The following is a 21,398-nucleotide window of genomic DNA, read 5'->3' on the forward strand; positions in this document are numbered from 1 at the left end:
GTAAGATAGAATTTTTTTTTCCTATAGAGTCACCAAAAGCGGATATTCGCGCCCACTTTTTTTTGTTCTTCCCCCCTCCCTAGTATTCTACTAGGGGGGCTAACTTTCAGATTTTGCAAAATGAAGTACGTTCTGGTTTCTGGAGGTAATTGCTTTCCGATCTATGTTTTTCTGTCATTTTTTTAACAGCCCTCTGCAGGTGTCATCTCCGGCGTTGGCAAGGGCATTATCGCCTCAAGCTGTGGATTGCTCTTCAAGACGGCGGGTTTGACTGTCTCTTCGATCAAGATCGACCCCTACCTGAACATCGATGCTGGTCTTATGAACGTGAGTGGCTACACACTTCCTTAACATCTCAATTGCCGTACAAGCTAATGGATTTCGATATAGCCTCTAGAGTTGGTCCCACATGATTCCCCCGTATACCTGCATTCATTGACACAATCAAAAGACACGGTGAAGTGTTCGTTTGCGATGACGGTGCAGAAACAGATCTGGATCTTGGAAACTATGAACGCTATCTCGGCGTTACTCTTGGTGGTGACAACAATATCACTACCGGCAAGATCTACCACCATGTCATCACTAAGGAGCGTCGTGGAGATTACCTCGGAAAGACTGTGCAGATCGTTCCCCATCTGACGAATGAAATCCAGAACGTACGTCCCAAAGTTGTACCTACTTGGTCAGGAAGTGCATTGACGTGATATACAGTGGGTTGAGAAGGTCGCCAAGGTTTCTGTGGATGAGTCTGGAAGGGAGCCTGACGTTTGCATCAGTAAGTATGCTGGGCCAAATAATATGAATGTGTTTGCTAACTTCTGTGTTAGTCGAAGTGAGTACAAGAAAGTACCGACGGATCGCATCATAGACTAACCTAGCATTTTCAAGTTGGGCGGTACCGTCGGAGACATCGAGAGCGCACCATTCGTTGAGGCCATGGCTCAGCTCCAAAGACGAGTTGGCAAGAACAACTTCCTTCAGATTCAAGTCAGCTATGTTCCTCTAATTGGCTCGGAGCAGAAGACCAAGCCTACCCAGAGGGCCATCAGTGATGTCCGTAGTGCTGGTCTCAGACCTGACATCATTGCATGCCGCTGCGAGACGCCCCTGGAGGAGGCAACTATCCAAAAGATCGCCAATTCTTGCCAAGTGGAACGGAACCAGGTTGTTGGCGTACACAACGTCTCTACCACATATCAGGTTCCTATCCTTCTGGCACAACAAGGATTTCTCAGTACTCTTAGTGAACTCCTTAAAACCGATGCTATCCCTAAGGATCAGAAGCTTATTGACAGTGGTAAGCTCATCTGGCAGGAATGGCAAGGCTTGGCTATGAACCAAATCCATTCCCTTGAGACGGTGACGATTGCCTTGATTGGCAAATACACAAGCTTGCATGACTCATATATGAGTGTGAGCAAGGCGCTGGAACATGTGAGTTTGACCGATCATGTAGACGTTGTGTCGTTGCTAATCATCAACGAAAGGCGTCAATGCATTGCCGCAAGAAGTTGAATCTGATCTGGATCGAATCTACTCACCTTGAAGATGAGCACAAGACAAACAACCCTGCGGAATACTATTCCGCGTGGCATAACTTGACTACCGCCAACGGAGTAGGTTTCATCTTCTTTGGCTATGCCTACTCAATACTGACATTCATAGGTTCTTGTGCCCGGTGGATTTGGTTCAAGAGGTACGACCGGTATGGTTTTGGCCGCCCAGTGGGCCCGTACCAACAACGTTCCCTACCTTGGTATTTGCCTTGGTATGCAATTGGCTGTGGTCGAATACGCCCGACATGTCTGCGGTATGGATAAGGCAAGCAGCGCCGAGTTCGACGAGACCTGCGAACAGCCTGTTATCATCTACATGCCTGAGATCGATAAGACTAAGATGGGTGGTACAATGCGTCTTGGAAAGCGGGCGACTGTGTTCCAGTCTGGTACCGAATGGTCTCGTTTGCGCAAGCTGTACGGGGAGAAGCAGGAAATCTGGGAAAGACATCGCCATCGTTACGAGGTGAACCCTGAGCTTATCGGCCAGCTGGAGCAGGGTGGACTATCCTTCATTGGAAAGGACGAGGCCGGCGAGCGTATGGAAGTCATTGAGCTGAAGGACCATAAGTGGTACGTCGGTGTACAGTTCCACCCCGAGTACCTGAGCCGAGTTCTTGCGCCTAGCAAGACCTTCTTGGGCTTCTTTGCCGCTGCCGCTGGATGTCTCGAAGAGATCACCGAGCTTATAAGGACCGTCACGATCTCAGTTCCAAATTGCCCATGGTTTAGAATCGGTGTTTTTGCTCTTGGGGTTATAATATAAAGAAAACGGAGATATCATACCATATTATAGACATAGTACAATGAAATAACATTATGAAACAAGGCTCATTTTTAACTGTCCATGTAGCAATGCTTTACGCTTCAATATTCGATGCTTTTCATAATGCCACACACTGTTGTGTGCTGAACTTGCTCTTTCCACGCACTTTCCCATTGCCATGATGTCATGTGCCTTCGCGTCCCGCTTTCACCCAAAAGGGAAATATCACGCGTCTGCCTGGCCATCGTGTCGCCTAGCGGAAGGTGCCTTGTGCCTTATACATCTAGTTTTAAATGTCGACTTCTCTTGGGTAATTTCAAGATTTGGACCGCACTGGATTCACAATGGCAGACAAGGAAGCAACTGTGTACATTGTGGACGTTGGGAAGTCCATGGGAGAATGTCGCAATGGTCGACCAGTGAGTGATCTTGAATGGGCTATGCAATATGTCTGGGATCGCATTACAGGAACAGTGAGTGGTACTCACCGTATTTGAGCTATGGTCGTTATATAACCTGTCTAATTCCAAATTAGGTGGCCACTGGCCGAAAAACTGCGATGATGGGTGTAATCGGGCTCAGGACAGATGGTGGGTATACTTCTGAATACCATGTGTGGCTCATACACTGACCCAAAGAATAAGGAACGTCCAACGAGCTTGAAGATGACGCGCATTTCTCTCATATCTCAGTACTGTCGAACATCAAACAGTATGCTTCCACAATATGATAGGTTGGCTTGTGCGTCAAACTGACAGGATGTCAAAGGTTTCTTATGCCGGACATTCGAAAACTGGAGGATGAATTGAAACCAAGCAAAACGGACAAGGGAGACGGTAAGCTTTTTTGTAAACCATTGGGCTTTGTCATCTAAATACTAAACTTTGTTCTCTAGCTATTTCCGCTATTATCTTGGCTATTCAGATGATCATCACGCATTGCAAGAAGTTGAAGTATAGGCGCAAGATCGTTTTGGTCACCAACGGACAGGGGCGCATGAGCGATGAGGACCTGGACGAGATAGTGAAAAAGGTCAAGGAGGATAACATCGAACTGGTCATTATGTCAGTGATTTGCTACGAAATAGCAACGACACAAAAACTAACTTGGAGCAGGGGGATTGATTTCGATGACCCTGAGTACGGTTACAAAGAAGAAGACAAAGACCCTCACAAGGTAGCGAGATCTCCCGCGCAATTTGACCTTTATCTTCTAACAATAGAAAACAGGCGGAGAATGAAACTCTCTTGCGTACCCTCGTGGAAGATTGCGATGGAGTCTACGGAACATTCGAGCAGGCTGTGGCTGAATTGGACATCCCCCGTGTCAAGTCTGTTAGGTCAATGGCAAGCTTCAAAGGATATCTCCAACTAGGTAACCCAGAGGAGTATGACTCTGCACTTCGTATTCCTGTTGAAAGGTACTATCGGACGTATCCGGCCAAACCCCCGACTGCAAGTTCTTTCGTCCTTCGCTCTGAGCCTGAAGAGGCAGAGTCATCTGAGGCTGTTGCTACCCAAAAAGGTAGCCAGTCTGCAGATGCCGGACTCACAACGGTGAGAACCATGAGAACATATCAGGTTGAGGACAAAAGTGCACCGGGTGGGAAAATCGACGTCGAACGAGATGACCTCGCCAAAGGATATGAGTACGGACGGACCGCAGTTCATATAAGCGAGACTGATGAGAATATTACGATTCTTGAAACATTCGCAGGGCTGGAATTGATGGGCTTCATCCAGACTGACCAGGTATGTGTTACTGAAGTCGCCTAGGTGCATACGCTAAGACACGACAACAGTATGAACGTTACATGCACATGTCCAGCACAAACATCATAATTGCACAACGTGCCAACGACAAAGCTGCTCTTGCCATTTCATCCTTTATACACGCACTTTTTGAGCTAGATTGCTATGCTGTTGCCCGTCTAGTTGTGAAAGAGAACAAGACGCCGGTTATAGTCTTGCTGGCGCCCTCGATCGAGCCTGATTATGAATGCCTGCTCGAAGTTCAGCTACCATTCGCCGAAGATGTCCGAACGTATCGCTTCCCTCCTCTGGATAAGGTGATAACTGTTTCTGGAAAGGTTGTGACACAACACCGAAATCTTCCCAGTGATGATTTACTCGATGTGATGGGCAAGTACGTGAATAGTATGGAGCTTGTCGACACAGATGAGGATGGGTAAGCTTATGCCTCAATGATTCCAAATATCTTCTTATTGACAAAACTAGGAATCCGGTGGAGACTTTCCCTATCGACGATTCCTACTCGCCTGTTTTGCACCGGATTGACAACGCCATCCGTGCTCGAGCTATACATCCAGACCAGCCCATACTCCCTCCATCGGAGAGATTAACCAAATATTCACACCCACCAGAGGATCTCATGGAGAATTCGCAGAAACACCTAGAGAAATTGATCGAGATAGCTGATGTTAAGAAGGGTTGGGCCAACCCTCCCAAACAATGAAGTCTGTCAGGCTGCTAATCTTGTTACTAGTTCCTCCCAAAGCAAAGGGTCGCAAGCGCACCCGCGAAACTGAAAAGCCGCTTTCTGGACTCGACGTCGATGCCCTGCTTCATCATGAAAAGCGCGCTAAGATCTCTCCCAACAATGCCATTCCCGAGTTCAAGCAAACTCTCGCACAAGCCGAGAATATCGAGGCCATCAAAGACGCTACAAAGCAGATGATGGCCATCATTGAAGATCAAATCAAACATAGTCTCGGTGATGCTAACTACGACCGTGTTGTTGAAGCGCTGGGAACAATGCGTGATGAGTTAGTGTCATACGAAGAGCCTGTCTCGTACAATGACTTCCTGGGCCAACTCAAAGATAAGTTGTTGCAGGAGAAGCTTGGAGGAGACCGACAAGAGCTGTGGTGGCTTATTCGACGAAGCAAGCTGGGACTTGTTACTCAGCGCGAGTCGGATCAATCTAGGGTTACCGATGCGGAGGCCAAAGACGTAAGTTTCATTAACACGAAGGAATGACTTAGACTAATCGTGGTTTACAGTTCTTGTCCGCAAAGTGAGTGTTGAGCCGGAGGTTCCAGAGTGAGCTGAATGACAACCGATATGACTAGTGAACGATATCATTATAATAATACCATAACTCCCATTGCAAAACCCATGCTCGCTAGAATAGACCAACCAGGCCAAAGCGTAGGAGGCCTGTAGAACGCTCCAAATGGCACGAAATGATACAGGGGCATCGCCCCTTAAGAAATCTTCCCTATCCTCTTCTTTCCGATATCGATCTTGCGGTGTACCCTGGGAAGAACCATTAGTCAAAGAAGAACGTTCAGCCGCATAAGAGAAACCAAAGCAACTACATACCGTTCAGCATCCTCATTAGCCATCGACAGAAGGGCATTCTGAATCTCCACCTCCTCATTGATGGCAATGCCCAGTTCCTTCTGCCTGCGAATAATCTTCAATAACTCCTCCACACTCTGATCTTGATCATCCATCGTCTGCCTCTGCAACTGCAGCACTCCCTGGTTATCCAGCTCGCGCGTCCTCTCCGTCTCCTTCCCCAAAACTCTCCCCGACCTCGCCGGCTTCCTACTCGCGCTCCCAACCAACGCCTCCTTATCCTGCACCGAAGCCACCGCATTATCCACCCGACTCTTAGCCGCCATAGCATTCAACAAATCCTCCAACCCATCCTTCTCCTTCCGCGCATTAATAAGGAGATCCTTCCTGCGCCGCAACTCCCCATCCCCCAACTCGCCACCCCTCCCACCCGGACTCTGCGCGCGATTCGCCGTCTCCCCCATAACCTTCAACCCAGCCTCCAACGCCGCAACCAAGCTCCCCGCCCTAACAAGACTACTCTTCGCGCGCGCCGAGCTCTCATGCTGCTTCTGCGGCGTCGTCTCCTGGTCCCGGCGCGTCAACTGCAACCTCGCATCATGCAAATGCGACTTCATATCACGATACACATCCAGCCACAGCGTCGGATCCGTGATGGGGTTATTCGCCCCACCGGCACCGCTCCCGGGGTCCGTAATGGCCGCATGGAGTCTCGTCGACGTATGCGAGGCGTTCGCCGCCGACGGCAGGTTCAGGAACGCGCGCCAGGCGGGCGAGTTGCGCCACCGGGCATCGTCTGCATCGTTTATGGCCTGGACGTAGGCTTCTAGCGCCTGGCGCCGGGTTTCGCGGAGCGAGGCGTTGGAGACGGTGTTTTTGAACCAGGTTTTGGACGGGAGCGGCGCGGGGGGCTCGGCGTTGGTTTGCGTCACTAGGGTCTTGTGGAAGGCGAGGAAGTCGGAGTAGCGCTTGGAGATTGTGAAGGAGCGCAGCGGGAGCCGGAGCGTTAGGTTGTAGACTGTGTAGGGGGGCGAGGTTGGGGAGAGACTGGTTGTTGGGATGGTGATTTCGAGGTTGGAGGACATTGTGGTTTGGTATGGGGGTTAGGGGGCCATGGAATTCTTGGGTTTCTTCTGGGTTCTTTATTTTGTCGATTTGGTCTTTGGGAGGGATTTGTGGCCATGGATTGGGGGTGGATGATGTGGTTTAGGGGGAGAATGACGAGGGTGATGGGCGTAAAGGAATGACTGACTGATAAGCTTAGCTTGTCAGTCACCGGACGGAGTCGACCTTATTTTACGCCTTGCTGTAATGACGCAAGGCTCACCGGTTTTACTGACTCAGGCAGACATTATGCTTGGCTTACTGCTATAAGGTACAATAGTGTGTATTATGGATTTATTCCCTTTCTTAACAGTGAATGGCGATCGATTGGGGTATCTTTATGCAGTTTGTTTCACCTTCCACTGATAAGCGCCGATTAAATGATGGTCGGCCAGGAAACACCGGCAACCCGACTATTTCTCAGCACTATGGACCCAGGATAACCAACTGTTCAAAACAAACTCGTCAAGTCGTTCCAGGGTTCTCGGGCCGAAAGTAGATCGCGCTGGCCATAGTACTCCCCGACCACCGTAATGATCATATCCAGCATGGCCCGGGTTTGCATGGCGACGTCGACGGCATTATCCTCAGTCTTAGGCTCGTCCTCCTGCGCATCGGGTTCGGCCGATTTAGATACATCGGCTTGCTCAATCTTAGCCTGTAGCTGTGCTTTAGCCATTTCTAGCTCCTCGGCAGGAGGCTCTTGTTCCGCGTCTGGCATATCGTGGTCGAGAGATTCGCCAGCAGGATCACTGGGCGCCTCGGCATTCTCTTTTGGTTCCTCTTCCACTGGAGGATTATCCTCAGCTGGATTCTCGTCATCCGACTCTCCACTCGACACGTTCTCATCCGCCCCAGCCGAGCGCTTCTTCTCATCCTCCTCGCGCATTTTCCGCAAGATCTTAGCAGCGCGTTTTCCCAAGTCCCGAATCTCACCCACCTCCTCCGACGCCAACTGCCCAACATCGCGACACTTGCCCAGTAAGCCCCAAGCCCACGCACCGATCCGTCGAACCCGCTCCGCATCCCCACTCCTGATATTCTCCGACATAAGCTTCGCCATAACTTCCAGCACCCCCAACACACTCTCCATATCCATACACGCTAGCTGCACCGTCTGCGGGTCCGCCGCTAGCAAGAGACGCCGCCACTCCTTGCGCGCGTCTCTCGAGCGGCGCGGCAGACTTATCGGATGCGACTCGTCCAGCGCCGCTATGGCGGTCGACGGCGGCGTGCATTTTAATATCGACCGGAGGAGCAAAAACCGGTGGTGTAGAAGGTTGTAATAGCTCGACTGTGCATCCGATTGCACTGGTTCGGCGGTATCCGGTTGTGCCGTCGCGGTAGTCAACGGGGCCGCAACGTACACCCCATCCCTGTAGATGCCTTCCTGGGCGACATCCGTCTTCTTCTTCTTCTCTTCTTCGGGTTGAGGTTCGCTGGCGTCCTGTTCGACTTCACTCGGTTTGGTTTCCTCGGCGGGCGGATCTGTAGATTGAGGCGCGGTAAATAGGAAGGGCAGTGAATTAGCTTCTGACCTATGATTTCCACCGCATGGCCAGGATTAGCTCCAGAATTGGAATAGAATAGAATCGCATTCATCGCGGGCTGCAATAAGCAAATACACGCGGGCGTTTAGCAAGCGGGAAAATAGATAAAAGGAACCGGTATGATCCAGCAAAGGGAGAGTTGGTGTGGGGCTTACCGGACCATGCGAAGATATTCCAAGCCGTCCTCTGCTGGGCCGTAGAATAGTTCGTCGTCATCGGCTGTGTCGAGACCGGGAAAAGCGCTCTTCTGTCCGTAGATCGGGTGGTTCCGAGGACGTTCGTACGGAGTTACGGCTGGTGCCATCTCGTCTTCATCTTCTTCGTCGGCGTAAGAAGGACGGGGTCGCTTTGCGTAAGGGGTCCCGCCAGTCTGAGAGCTGGGCTGTTTGCGCTTATCGGGTATGCTGGACATGGCCTTTGGTGAGAGTGGGTGAAGAGGAGTTCTTTGAAGCTGTTCCTGGACTGGACTAAAAAAGAAGTTTGGGAGGTCCCACCGGGAGCTTGGGCCACCTCTAAATGTTTCATTTGTATATGTATGTACAGTATTTCAAATGCATTGGCTGATTCTACCACCTACACAAACGGATTTCTACAGCTCTGAACGTGCTCATATATAACATGTCGGTCTCATGATCCCATTATCTTTTGTTTTATCTCATGCAGGTATAAAGTACTCTTGGTCGTCTATACCAATCCTGTTTCAACCCGACTAGACGCTTATGGGCGCAGACGCTGGGGGTCACGGGGGAACAAGGTCGCCAAACGAACGTTGGGCAGACCCAGGAAGAACATGACAATACGGTTCAGACCAAGACCACCACCGGCGTGGGGAGCACAGCTTGGCGGAAAGCATTCAGGTAGTCCTCGAAGCCTCCTGGTCGGGGTTGATGCCCTTGGCGCGCATCGACTCAATCAGCTCGTTGACGTCGTTAATACGCTGGGCACCGGACATGATCTCCTCACCACGCATGAAGAAATCATACGAGTTGGAGAAGCGGGCATCCTTGGGGTCGGCCTTGGTGTAGAAGGGGCGCACAGCCATGGGGAACTTGTCCAGGACGTAGAAATCGGTGTCGTACTTCTCGCGAATGATCTGGCCAAGCTGCTTCTCCATGGCAGTGCTGAAGTCGTTCTCGAATCGCTCCTGCTCCGAGACGTCGACACCAGCCTCCTTCAACATCGCGACACCGTCCATGTAGTTCAAACGCAGGGCCTTGCCGTCCTTGGGGAGCTTGAAGTCACCAGCCTTGGGGTAGGACTTCTGGATGACAGCGATCTGCTCCTTGTAGCGCTCCTTAAGCTGAGTAAGGATGAAGACGAGAAGGTCTTCGGCGAAATCCAAGACCTCATGGTAGTGGCCGTGGAAGGTCTTCTCGAAATCGAGACCGGAGAACTAAAATGGATTCAGTTAGCAATGTTAAGAAGAGCGTTGTTACCGCCATACCTCAGTCAAATGTCTGTGGGTGTTGCTGTCCTCCGCACGGAAAACGGGAGCAATCTCGAACACACTTTCCATGTCACCGGCGATACACATCTGCTTGTACAGCTGCGGGCTCTGCGCCAAGTATCCGTTCCTCTTGAAGTACTTGACCTCGAAAACGTTGCTACCACCTTCCGTGGCGGAAGAAACCAGCTTAGGAGTGAAGATCCACCTCGAACCGCTCTTGATCATGTACTCTGCGAACAGCTCTGCAACGGCGCTGGAAATCCAAGTAATAGCCTGGCTAGTCTCGGTCTGCAGATCGAGGACACGGTTGTCGAGACGGGTCTTAAGAGTGACGATGGGGGCGCCATCAGCGTCAACCTGGGGGCCCTCCTCGGTGGTCTCCGGAGGCGGTCTCTCGGCATCCTTGACCTGCATAGGAAGCTGTTGAGCGGCCTCAGCAATCATGTAGACCTTGCGGATGTGCAATTCATGGTTGTTGAGAGTAGCCGAGGCAATGGGAACCTGGGGCTTCTTGACGATACCAGTAACCTGGACAATGGAGTTGACGTTCAATCCACCGGTGTACTTGACCATCTGTCTCGAAATAGGCTCGGCGGCGGCAATAACAGCCTGCACCTTCTTGCCCTGCTGTCTGAGCATCAGGAAGGCCAGCTTAGCACTCTGGACACGGGCATTGTCAACACGAGCAACCACGGTGATCTCCTTCTCGTAGTGGTCATCGGTAATGTCGTTGAACTTCGTGGTGGGGAGGACGTCCTCGGATTCGGGGATCTTGCCGTAGAGATCCTTTGCGGTGTCGTTGGCCTCAGCGGCAGCGGCCTGAGCCTTCTCTTGGGCGGCGCGCGCAGCAGCTTTCTCGGCCTTGGCCTTCTCCTTTGCGGCCTTCTTCGCAGCGTTCTTGCTGGCGCTCTTGCTCTGCTCCGCACCCTCCGCGGGGGCCGCGGCGGGGGTCTCCTCGGGCTTAGGGCGAGTGGGCAATTCGGAATCCGCCATGGTTAATTGCGCGATTGTTCCTTGAAAAAGAAGGCAATAAGGGGAAGGTCAACAATCAACCGATGACGGCGTTGAGCTTTGCAACTCAATCAATACTTTGAGTCACCCCACCGCATGGAGACAGCCCTAAGCCCTATGAGGGGCTGTGTCACATGATTTGGGCCGCCGTGTTCGCGCCTCAGGCACTGGATTATGCGGAGGAACCTTAGGCTAACAGCCCTACTTCTTGAAGCTTTGTCGAACTTCGAAGTTCTATACAGCAGACTTCTTTAGAAAATAAAAGTCTATAGAAAATATCATCTGTAAAACTGTATATATTTTTTATTATATGATAGCCAGTACATACAACTATAGGACATGAAGAACAGGGTGCTTAAGCCACACCCTAAATAGAAATAGTGAATTCGGAAATACTTCTTCTTGGTTACGCCAATTATTACACACGTTAAATGATACTAAACATGCTCGACTAATCAAGTCAGTAATATTGTATTTTTCATCTTTTTCTTTTTCTCCTTTTTTTTGGCGTAGATAAAATGAATAGCCAATGAAGCCTTAGGCAAGAGCTCCCCATTAGACCTTCAATTTCTACTCATTTTAGTCCAAAACCCCTCATTTGAGATGATGAATGCATCGTGGGAATACGCTAGTGTCTTTAGACTTTGGCCCAGCTTGGTATTCGGATTTAGCCTTTATAGACTGCATGCTTGTCCAGGCCAACCATGTTCCTTATGCAGACATATCATGGCGGTGACAAAAGCATGCATAGGAAGGATTCCGTTACATATCCTGGCCTAGCACAATCGTCAGAATGGCGGACACACGAGAAACCATAGCACCAAAGGTAATAATAATGGAAGATGCTAACCTCCAGTATTTGATCCTGTAACATGGACACTGTGCTAGCAGCATTTGGGACCACTCAAGGCATGTAGGGTTATAACATATAATATAATTCCCTGGAAAACGCTATCGTGGTACTTGAGTTTATTTCATTTATCATGCTCTAGAAAAAGCCAACTTCGACCGCTAAAATCGGCTTTCAGGCAGCTAAAATATCCCCGTTTCTATCTCCCGGGTGGAGAGTCTATTTCATGGAGATCTGGACTTTATAGATTCAATGTATATCACAGTTTGAACGCATTTTACGTGTCACCGCAACGTCTAATCTAGAGAACCATTCTCATCTTTAGCTTATCAGAGCCAACAATATCATCCTTTCTCGTGAGAAGCTCCTCCACATCCCAATTGACACTAATATACCGACCAGCAAGCCACTCTCGTCTCTCTCGGGTCAACCAGACAACGGTATTGCCTGCCAGCTCAGGGGTGTCATTAAGATAGATATGATATGATTCAGGCATACGCAGAGACATGTCGGTTGCGACACCCCCGGGATGGACAGTGTGTGCCACTATTCCCTGTGCACCATAGTCTGTCATGATGAATTCGGTGAATCTCATGAGGGCAAACTTCGAGATCTGGTAGCTAGATGCTCCTGGAAACTTGCAATGCGCCCCAACTGATCCAATATTGACGATAATCTTTTCGCCTTCTACTAGCATCATTGGCAGCAACGCGCGAGTTAGAAGGTATGGCCCGCGTACATTAACTTCCCAGGTCATCCACCAGTCCTGTATTTTGCTATTGGCCAATTCAACCCACTCTTCGCAGTGGCCTGCGTTGTTTATAAGGACATCCAGGCGGCCGAAGGCTTCCTTGACTTTAAGGGCCGCAGCAGCCACAGACACTTCGTCCGTCACATTCAAGTGGATCTTTAGGACGCGTGGAGCATTGCATCCCGCGGCTTCAGCTGTCCGTTTGATCTCTTCCTCGACATTGTCTAGACAAGACCTGGCTGCGATGGCTATAGCTGCCACTCCAGACTTGGCATAGGCGATCGATATTGCCCTACCAACACCTCTGGACGCTCCTGTAACGAAAACATGTTTGCTGTATGAGGTGGGATGGATCGTTGGATTGATAGCCGGGTAGGTGTCATGGTGTATTGCCGATGTGTAATAGAAGTCTACCCACAAGTGTTAGTTGCTAGGACAAGCAAACAAACGAAGATAGCTCAACCTAACTCAGACATGTTTTCCGGGCAACTCTTTGAAACTAGTATAACCCTGGTCTTAGGCGTAGGAAAGGTGAGGGAAAATTATAGTCAGATGCTTCCTCGAACCAACTTCTGGAGTATCTTATACACCAGCGTAATTTATAGCGGGCGTACTATGTAAAATTGTCTAGTCATCTCCTTCTCCTCGACCAACGCTACGTGGCATATATTATGCATTTAAATCGGAGGGGGAAAAAAAAAGATTAAAAATACAAAACATTGTTGAAAAAAGTGTAACCATGTAAGAATGGGCGAAATACAGGACTGCCCTCTTTTTTTTCATGTTTTATTTTATTTTTTATTTTTATTTTTTTAGTAAAAAAGAAGAAAAAGAAAAACCTCATAGGATGGAAAGGATTTGGTGACAAAACTCCCATAATACTTTTAAATTAACCATAGCTAAATCCAGGATTATCACCAGTATATTTTAGAAAGCAACTTCTGAATGTGTTCACAATTCACACCGAAGGGTACGGGGACGACTATCAACATCTTCACTTTTCTCCTGTAAGGGATGAACAACTGAGGGTTAGCCACTCATGCTCCTCCTGCTGGTCTTCAATCTATTATTTTATTCTTCCCTCCAGACAAAAAGCCAAAAAGAAATGTTGCAGCGTGCGTAGAACTGATTAACTTCAATCATGATAGCAATGATCCAAAATCAATAGTCCACGCTAATAGCGTCCTGCACAACACTGGGTCTGTTTCCGAATATTTAATTCAGCACATGGTCCTCGACTCTTACGGATACTTTGCTTGCTCTGGTACTTCTCTCTAACCAGGACTCCTCCGTTGCTCATATACTACTTGTATATCCACCGCCCAAAGCACTCGCCAACTTGACCGAGAAAATCTGAGCCTCCAAGGAACCCAGTTCAAATTAGGGATGGAGGACCATGAAAAAACGAGAATCAGAATGCATCTCGTAGCATCATGAGTACTGATGACCTGCCGCAGGAATCCCCTCGCCAGGTTTCAGGCTACAAGTGGTTTTTTGTTTGCGTTGGCTTCTATCTTACCACATTCCTATACGGTGTGTGTTTGGTAGATCCAATGATGAATACTATATTAACTCGGCGAGATATGTAGGTCTCGATACGACAATCGCTGCAGATGTTCAAGGTCCAATTATAGAGACATTCGGTCAGATAGAGAAGATATCATGGGTTGGTATTGCGTTTCCAATGGGCTCTGTAGCGACAATCCTTCTCATGAGTTCCGCGTACGGTTCATTCGACATCAAATGGCTCTATATATGCAGTATTGTTCTGTTCGAAATTGGAAGTGCCATCTGTGGCGCAGCGCCAACCATGGATACCTTAATTGGTGGTCGAATTGTCGCTGGAATCGGAGGGGCAGGCATGTATCTTGGGTAGGTATTTCACGTCTCTTTGAATCCTTGATAAAAAATAAGTATTGACAAAGTACAAGATGCATGACGTATATCGCCATCTTAACCAGTCCGAAAGAGCGCCCTATATACAATGCTCTTGTCGGACCCTGCTGGGGCACTGGATGCATCCTTGGACCGATCCTTGGAGGAGCCTTCTCTATCGGTAAAGCTACATGGCGATGGGCCTTTTATATAAACCTCATTCTGGCCGCCATAACAGCACCAATCTACATTCTATGGTTTCCCCGTTTCAATCCACAGTCCACAGTCTCAACGAAGACAAAACTGAGGAATATAGACTGGCTTGGGGCTTTGCTCAATGCATCCACTTTTACCACATTAACGGCAGTGATTTACTTTGCTGGCGGGACTTGGAAATGGCAGTCTGGCGCGACCATAGCTCTCTGGGTTGTCGCTGGGGTTAGCCTGTTCGCGTACATGATTCAACAGACCTTCAGCATCTTTACAACCGAGCAGCACCGTCTTTTTCCCGTGCATTTCGTTAAGCAACGGACCATGGTCTTGCTCTATCTTGGGACAGCAGCAGCAGCTACTAGCCTATTTGTGCCAGTCTATTATATACCCATCCTCTTTCAGTTTACAAGAGGAGATTCTGCCATGTCGGCTGCTGTTCGTCTTCTCCCATTCATAACTGTGAATGTTACATTTGCTATGTTATCGGGTACTTTGCTGCCAATTTTCGGCTACTATATGCCTGGTATACCCTTTCCGGCATTTTCCTAATCATAGGAGGGACTCTGATGTACTTTGTGACATCAAGCACCACAACTGCTGCGATCTATGGTTTCGAGGTCCTCATCGCTATCGGAGCAGGCCTCACGCAACAGATGGGATACTCTATTGCCTGTATCAAGGTTAAGCCACAGGACGTCGCTGCCGCTGTCGGCTTCGTTAACGTCGCTCAACTTGGCTCTATCACCATCGCCTTGGCAATCTCTGGGTCCGTCTTCCAAAATGTTGGATTCCGAAGACTCCAAGAAGCACTGCAGGAGTACAGCTTTTCGGAAGCGGATATTAGATCTGCGCTGGCGGGAACACAGTCATCATCACCCCTGATCCAGTCGGATGCGAACGTTGTGGACTTGACGGTTGGAGCAATTTCCCACACGATTGGCTCGGTGTTTGGATTAATCATCGCTGCTGGAGCTTTGGCCCTGGTAAGCTCTTTTTGTATGAAACGCGAGAAACTGAGCTTGACTACAATGCCCGCAAGTTAGGCAGGGTTTTGCTTTTTGAACTCACTTTGATGTCAGAGCTGTGACCATACATTCTCCCCAACTTTAGTATTTCTACAACCCGTCACTATTATTTTGTCGCGCTGTGTTTGGAGCCTGTCTAGTGTACAATCTAGAAATATCGGTTGGGATCGTGAAAAGGCCCTGGGTTTTAAGAAATCCCGTATATAATTGGGATGGGTTGAACTGGCTTCGGAAGTGAAGTCTAGGATGATATCAAATGAAAGGAAAAACAAAGTATGAAGGCATGCATCTCTCATCTTTCCTCCAGTGCCGAAAGATGGAAGCAGGCAACCGTATTGATAATAGATATAAGAATGCATCTTCATTTTACGGCGTCTGTTTATATGCCGTCTCATATCATTAGGTGTCAATGATCACTGCTTTCTGCCACGGGGCCAAATAAATTGATACTATACTAGAAGAGTGTCAGCAAACTTTGAAAACTATTGCTTGTCACCTCTTGGACTAACAAATTAAACACATAGAGATATTTTCTATTAGAGCATCCTAGCCTTTCCATACAATTGATGCTTATCCATCATTAATAATGTGAGCCCACTCGTGTTCCTCATTCCCGTACATGATATCATGAAGCCATCTCCTGAAGATCCCTGCATATACGGCTGGAGTACCATTATGCAATGGAAAGATTATATCTTCACCACTGAAGTGGATATGAGAGACAGGAGTAACAAAGTACTAAAGTAATTATATTAGCAGAAGCTCCTAGACGGGACGAAGAGAATTGGGGGGGGAGTTTGAAGGGCAATCTTCGAGATAACTACTAACCGCGGTTCCGGTGACAAAGGCCTCGATTAACCTTCCCTGGTGGAACGCAAAGAGAATATCTAACATCGTAAAATTTCTTTCCACAGCCAGGACACTCTTAGCTTCTGATTTATTTGACCCCCCGAGCCGTTGTGTGCAAAGCCGAAGGATGCTGTTGCGGGTAATGCCAGGTAATACCAGACCGTCCTGGACAGGCGCCGTGACCAGCTCTCGCTGACCTTCATCATTATCCCAGATAATAAAGAAGTTACTACCACCTGTTTCTGTGACTCGATGATCCTTTCCGAATAGCCACAATGTCTGTGCATATCCCTTATCCATGGCCCGCTGCTGCTCCTGAAGAGATGGCCCGTAATTGGCACCTGCCTTGACATCGCCAACTCCACCCGGCCAGGCACGACAGGTGTTTTTTGAGTTGGCCAATAACTTGAGAGCAGAAGAGCGGGCAGATCGTGCGTTATCTGCTGAAGGATCTTCAACGGGCGGAATTTTAGTGGTGACGATAGAAAGCAACGCTTCAGCCGGTGTATGCGGACCTATTCTTGGGTCTGTTGCAATGTACACTGGTCGTATGTAAATAGAAGACGCTCCCCTGCCTTTTGGGAGACAGGATGGGCAGTCCTTGATAAGAAGACTTTCAATAAGCTGTAAGAGCTTATCGGGTTCAAACATGGGAAGTTGGACACGGCTAGCACTGCGCAGCAAGCGCAAACAGTTTTCGTATGGTCGGAAGAGGCGTAATTTCCCATCATACCCACGATATGCTTTCATACCTTCGAAGCATTGCGTTGCATAGTTTAGACATGATGCAGTAGGCATTAGAGGTAGAGGACCGTGTGGCATTGTCCTTGGTGCATCCCATCCTCGCTTTGCGGACCATGTCCATATCACCATATGTTTTTCTTCTTGTCCATGATAACCATACGCCGAATTTGGTTGGAATAAGCCGGACGAGCCTGGTATATCATTGTTGGAGATCAAGTGTGATGCAGAGATTTCCTCGGTACTGCTGTCAAGTTGGGTGTCAGGCGACGACCCACGCATGCTCTCCGAGCCCGATGCCTCAGAGGTGACGGTGCTTGGGGAAGGTCGTCCGTTGTCATCTGTATATTCCGCTCGGATGAGAGAACCAAACTTTTGGAGCGATGGACTAATATCATCCGGTGCTATACAGCATTCAAGAAAGAACAGCTTCCAAGGCTCGGCTTTTGCCTGGTGTAATACATATGAAAGCTCATTGTGTGTTCTAATTTTCCTTGAAAAAATAGGTGATTCAAGTGCGCCCACAGGTTGTTTTATAGCATAGGGATTGGCCTGTCCTAAGTGGCAATTGCTGCTCAGAGTAGACGCGAAGCCGGCGTAGTCCCAGTTTGGAATCTCATTGTAAGTCCCTTTGTGAAGGGCAGCCTAGGAAGTATTCTTAGTATTAGAAAATTCGAGTCAATTACAGCCTTACCTCAAATTGATAGCCACGGTTATTCATGACTACTATGACTGGATTGAGCTTTAGACGGATCATCGTACTTAATTCCTGCGAGGTCATCTGGAAGCCACCATCGCCAACTAAGAGAACTGCTCTGCCGGAAGGCCGGGCAAGTTGCGCACCAAGCGTTGCTGGTAAACCCCAGCCTAATGAAGAATATAGCATCTGTATCTGGAAGTCAGCTCCCTCGGGGAGCTTAATTGAAGCAGCATTAAACCAGCTATCTCCTGTGTCAGCAAGCAAAATGTCCATCGGAGAGAGGAAACCCTGGAGCCCCTGCAGGACGTGCTGTCGTTTTAGGGGTGAGTAACCGTCTATGTGAGCCCTTTGTTGCTCATCCTGTTTTGAGAAGGAGGTCAAACACCTTGTTTGTTGCGGTAAGTCTGACCCAATCAAGCCATATAAGATATCGATTGCAGAAATGCTAGTGCATGTTTCACCGTTTGGTAGCCTTGTGAACCACTCTTGTATATCAATCATCCGACTTTGCTCCTGATGAATGTCTAGAAATTCACCAATGGTGTGGGAGTCAGTCCAGCGACACCCGATAGTTAACCAAAGGTCTGAGTTCATCACAGCTGAATGGACCCTAGTGTCTGATGCAATAGACCAGAAAACCCCCGAGAACAAAGGATGTTCCTCGGAGATCAACGACTTTCCATCAGGAAGGCAAAAGACCGGGCAGCCAAATGTGCTGGCTAAAGAAGACATTGCATCAAGAGATAGCCAATGCCGAGCAAGGCTCCTACAATCAGGACAGGCGCCCTGGCATGTAAGTAACATTCAATAATGGAGCCTATAGCGTCAGTGAGAGCCACAGGATGTGTTGTCGGCGAGGGGCTCAATAAAAGAGGGCGTGGAGGTGGCTGGGGTAGTTGGACTAGATTGTCTGGAACCTCAATGTATACTGGTAAAGACTCCTGTAGGCATTGAGAGAGCACCGAGTCAATGATCTCCGTACATCCCAAACTGTTTTGCAAACGGACAGAGGCGCACGTCACTTCACTGAACATTCTTGAAGGTTGGTCCTTATCGCGTTTGCCAATGCTATGGTGTATGAGCTTGTCCGTACCGTAGTCAGTCGATTTAAGGCCACCGCTGATGACTATCAACTTGAGATTCTCAGAGTAGGCCCCAGCAATGGCGTTGATAAGCGAAAGACTCCCGACCATGTATGTAACGACAACTACAGCAATATGGGTTTGCGACAAGCGAGCGTAACCGTCTGCTGCATAACCCGCATTCAGCTCATTGGAACATGTAACCATGCGAAGACTAGGATTCGTCATGAATCGGTCCAGGAGCTTCAGGTTGAAATTCCCTGTGTATCTCATATTAATAATGCAGAGGAATCAGTGACAATTTTGATAACATACCTGGGACGGCAAAAAAGTCCCCAACCCCAAGTTCCTCAAACCGATGGGCTAAATGTGTTCCAATGTCCCACTGTGCTGGCTGAAAGCTGGGTTGTCGGATATGAAATGGGCTAGGGACTTGATTTGTCCTCATACTTATCAATCCTGGGATCTTCAGGACGATCCGGCCTACCAGCCCCCCTAGCTCTGTTTTAGTTGAAATTCTGTAAAACGGCTTGGGTCTTACCGTTCTCCATCAACTCATAGGCCTTTGGCAAATCCAACAGACGCAATTGTCGACAGGGTACATGGATTTTGCCTTGTAGAAATATATCTAGGGCCTCTCGAACATCCATCTCGCTTCCAAAATAGGAGCCTTTGATTGTCACCATTCGAAGGACTGTACTGAAGACATCTGCTTGAACCTGGGCACCAGGGGGCAATCCAACCATTATAACTTCCCCCCTTGGGCGTACATACTGTATGTGGTCAGAGAATACTTTGTCCTTCAGGCTACTGCAAGACCTTCTTATTAGACATACTCACCTGGCATGCAAGCTGGAGTGATGAAGGCGATGATGACGTGACAATCACTGCGTGTGGGCCCCCGTTAGTGATTGACCTGACCTCGCTCACAAGGTCCGTTGTTGTCCTATAGTCAACAAAGTAATCCACATTAAACTGTTCCAGGCATGCTTTTCTCCGTTCCAGGCCCGTGGATATTGCCAGAACGCGGAATCCACAGGCTCGTGCGTATTGGCAGGCCAGGGACCCTAAACCACCGCCAGCACCGGCAATTGCTATTGAGATGCATCAGCACTTGCAGTGGCCTGTATTTAGCTTCCGTGTGTATTTTTTTCTTACCAATAACTTGCCCTGGTTTTGCAGATGTCTGTTTCAGAGCATTATACACGGTGACCCCGGCGCACATAATCTTGAGGTGTAGGTGTCAGCAAAGCAATACATGGTTGTATTCTAGAGGGCAAGAATAATACCGGTGCAATAGAATCAAGTGGTGCATCTTTAGGAACCTTAATGATATTGGCTGCTTTGCAAATACAGTATTGCTGAAATGTTCCGTTCATATTGCAGCCTAGCAACGAGGGGTTCTCGCAGTATTCGTCATCTCCAGAAGAGCAGAAATCACAATTGTTGCATGAATTTCCGATCAGCTGTTGGATCACTGGTAAGCTATAGTCAGGCAGTTGAGCAGCGTTAGCTCACTTTGACCCCAACATGATCTCCAACCTGGACATTCCCTATTTTGGCACCAACAGCAACCACAACTCCCGCCCCTTCATGACCTCCTGGAGTATGGTTAAATTGTGGCCTCCTGTTCTATATGTGGCAGTGCAGTTACTTACCAACAGTGCCCTCACTGAGCCCAACTGGCCACTGCCCCTTACAGAGACTGAGGTCGCTGTGACAAACACCAGCGTACTTGATATTTACGAGAATCTCATCCTCCTGTGGGAGTTGAACTGGTATCCTTTTATATTCGGGAGCTAAATCTATTAGCAAATGACTCTAAAAGCCTTGATTATAGGTCAATAACTGACGCCGGTTGATCCCTTGGAAAACCTGTGCCCATTGTTTTGTAGGAATGCTTGTTGATATCTCGTCCATACTGGATAGTTGACTGGGAAGGATCTCTCAAGTTAATGGAACCAGTAGTATAAACACCAAACAGAAACGGTCTTAAGGACAGTATATATAGCACTTTAAATGGAACTGCAAGCAATGGATTGAAGAAAAAGCCATGAAGCAGATCCTCCCCACTGCTCCTTCATCTCCTGACGTGGTACGAGCTAACGGAGGTCTAATAAAGGCCAGATGTTCTTCGGTTGATCAGGCCTGTCAAGTGCATCAGGATGCATCTCAAACGGTCGGTCTGCGCTACGAAAAGGAATACTGTATTTGACGGACCATAGGTAAGCAATTATGAACCAATTGCAGTGTCTAATCGATTTTGATGTGACACCGTCAATGGATAATTGGTTTGAACAGGCTGTCACGGATTGCAATTGAAAAAGACACCTCTCCACCCCCAAAAAGATAGTTTACTATACTGAGTACCCGACTGGTATTCAGTAAATATCACTTATATCTTGAGTTGGCAACTAGCGGTCAGGCTCAGAGTGTATGCACAGAAATCTCGAAGTGAGCACGACAGTTAGGATTCCGCTTTATTCCACCAATTCATTTGGAAACTTCGTCTAAGCGCTCCCATATATGAGACTTTCTGATTACGCGTTCTT

General features: G+C 48.5%; 7 protein-coding genes across 7 annotated transcripts; 2 read left to right on the top strand and 5 right to left on the bottom strand.

Moving 5' to 3' along the window:
* Nucleotides 1–27: 27 nt before the first annotated feature.
* ANOM_002454 (uncharacterized protein) lies at nucleotides 28–5,461 on the top strand (the record flags this gene model as incomplete). The annotated part of the gene is made up of 19 exons (XM_015547711.1): nucleotides 28–145; nucleotides 200–327; nucleotides 391–398; nucleotides 452–659; nucleotides 715–825; nucleotides 892–1,437; nucleotides 1,491–1,619; nucleotides 1,669–2,296; nucleotides 2,647–2,798; nucleotides 2,861–2,915; nucleotides 2,970–3,036; nucleotides 3,094–3,161; nucleotides 3,221–3,389; nucleotides 3,441–3,501; nucleotides 3,555–4,076; nucleotides 4,127–4,512; nucleotides 4,563–4,774; nucleotides 4,831–5,297; nucleotides 5,348–5,461. Coding segments are annotated over 19 exons (4,053 nt in total), but the record flags the coding sequence as incomplete, so codon positions are not given.
* Nucleotides 5,290–6,733, bottom strand: ANOM_002455 (Qc-SNARE protein; the record flags this gene model as incomplete). Its single annotated transcript, XM_015547712.1, has 2 exons — nucleotides 5,290–5,603; nucleotides 5,670–6,733. The coding sequence occupies 2 exons, from the start codon at nucleotides 6,731–6,733 to the stop codon at nucleotides 5,552–5,554; spliced, it is 1,116 nt and encodes a 371-aa protein (XP_015409764.1). The 3' UTR covers nucleotides 5,290–5,551.
* A 470-nt stretch (nucleotides 6,734–7,203) lies between these two features.
* ANOM_002456 (SIP1 domain-containing protein) lies at nucleotides 7,204–8,714 on the bottom strand (the record flags this gene model as incomplete). The annotated part of the gene is made up of 2 exons (XM_015547713.1): nucleotides 7,204–8,290; nucleotides 8,458–8,714. 2 exons carry the CDS (start codon nucleotides 8,712–8,714, stop codon nucleotides 7,204–7,206), a joined length of 1,344 nt encoding a protein of 447 aa, XP_015409761.1.
* A 441-nt stretch (nucleotides 8,715–9,155) lies between these two features.
* On the bottom strand, nucleotides 9,156–10,742 carry dps1 (putative aspartyl-tRNA synthetase Dps1; the record flags this gene model as incomplete). The annotated part of the gene is made up of 2 exons (XM_015547714.1): nucleotides 9,156–9,695; nucleotides 9,747–10,742. The coding sequence occupies 2 exons, from the start codon at nucleotides 10,740–10,742 to the stop codon at nucleotides 9,156–9,158; spliced, it is 1,536 nt and encodes a 511-aa protein (XP_015409762.1).
* Nucleotides 10,743–11,911: 1,169 nt separating this feature from the next.
* Nucleotides 11,912–12,837, bottom strand: ANOM_002458 (SDR family oxidoreductase; the record flags this gene model as incomplete). The annotated part of the gene is made up of 2 exons (XM_015547715.1): nucleotides 11,912–12,771; nucleotides 12,825–12,837. 2 exons carry the CDS (start codon nucleotides 12,835–12,837, stop codon nucleotides 11,912–11,914), a joined length of 873 nt encoding a protein of 290 aa, XP_015409765.1.
* A 957-nt stretch (nucleotides 12,838–13,794) lies between these two features.
* On the top strand, nucleotides 13,795–15,492 carry ANOM_002459 (uncharacterized protein; the record flags this gene model as incomplete). The annotated part of the gene is made up of 4 exons (XM_015547716.1): nucleotides 13,795–13,894; nucleotides 13,951–14,233; nucleotides 14,293–14,936; nucleotides 15,005–15,492. 4 exons carry the CDS (start codon nucleotides 13,795–13,797, stop codon nucleotides 15,490–15,492), a joined length of 1,515 nt encoding a protein of 504 aa, XP_015409766.1.
* Nucleotides 15,493–16,239: 747 nt separating this feature from the next.
* On the bottom strand, nucleotides 16,240–20,766 carry ANOM_002460 (uncharacterized protein; the record flags this gene model as incomplete). The annotated part of the gene is made up of 11 exons (XM_015547717.1): nucleotides 16,240–17,709; nucleotides 17,759–18,073; nucleotides 18,535–19,106; nucleotides 19,162–19,341; nucleotides 19,388–19,619; nucleotides 19,687–19,940; nucleotides 20,005–20,074; nucleotides 20,136–20,312; nucleotides 20,365–20,447; nucleotides 20,505–20,645; nucleotides 20,700–20,766. The coding sequence occupies 11 exons, from the start codon at nucleotides 20,764–20,766 to the stop codon at nucleotides 16,240–16,242; spliced, it is 3,561 nt and encodes a 1,186-aa protein (XP_015409728.1).
* Nucleotides 20,767–21,398: the final 632 nt, after the last annotated feature.

Source organism: Aspergillus nomiae (assembly GCF_001204775.2).
Source record: "Aspergillus nomiae NRRL 13137 chromosome Unknown contig00044, whole genome shotgun sequence".
Lineage (NCBI taxonomy): Eukaryota > Fungi > Ascomycota > Eurotiomycetes > Eurotiales > Aspergillaceae > Aspergillus > Aspergillus nomiae.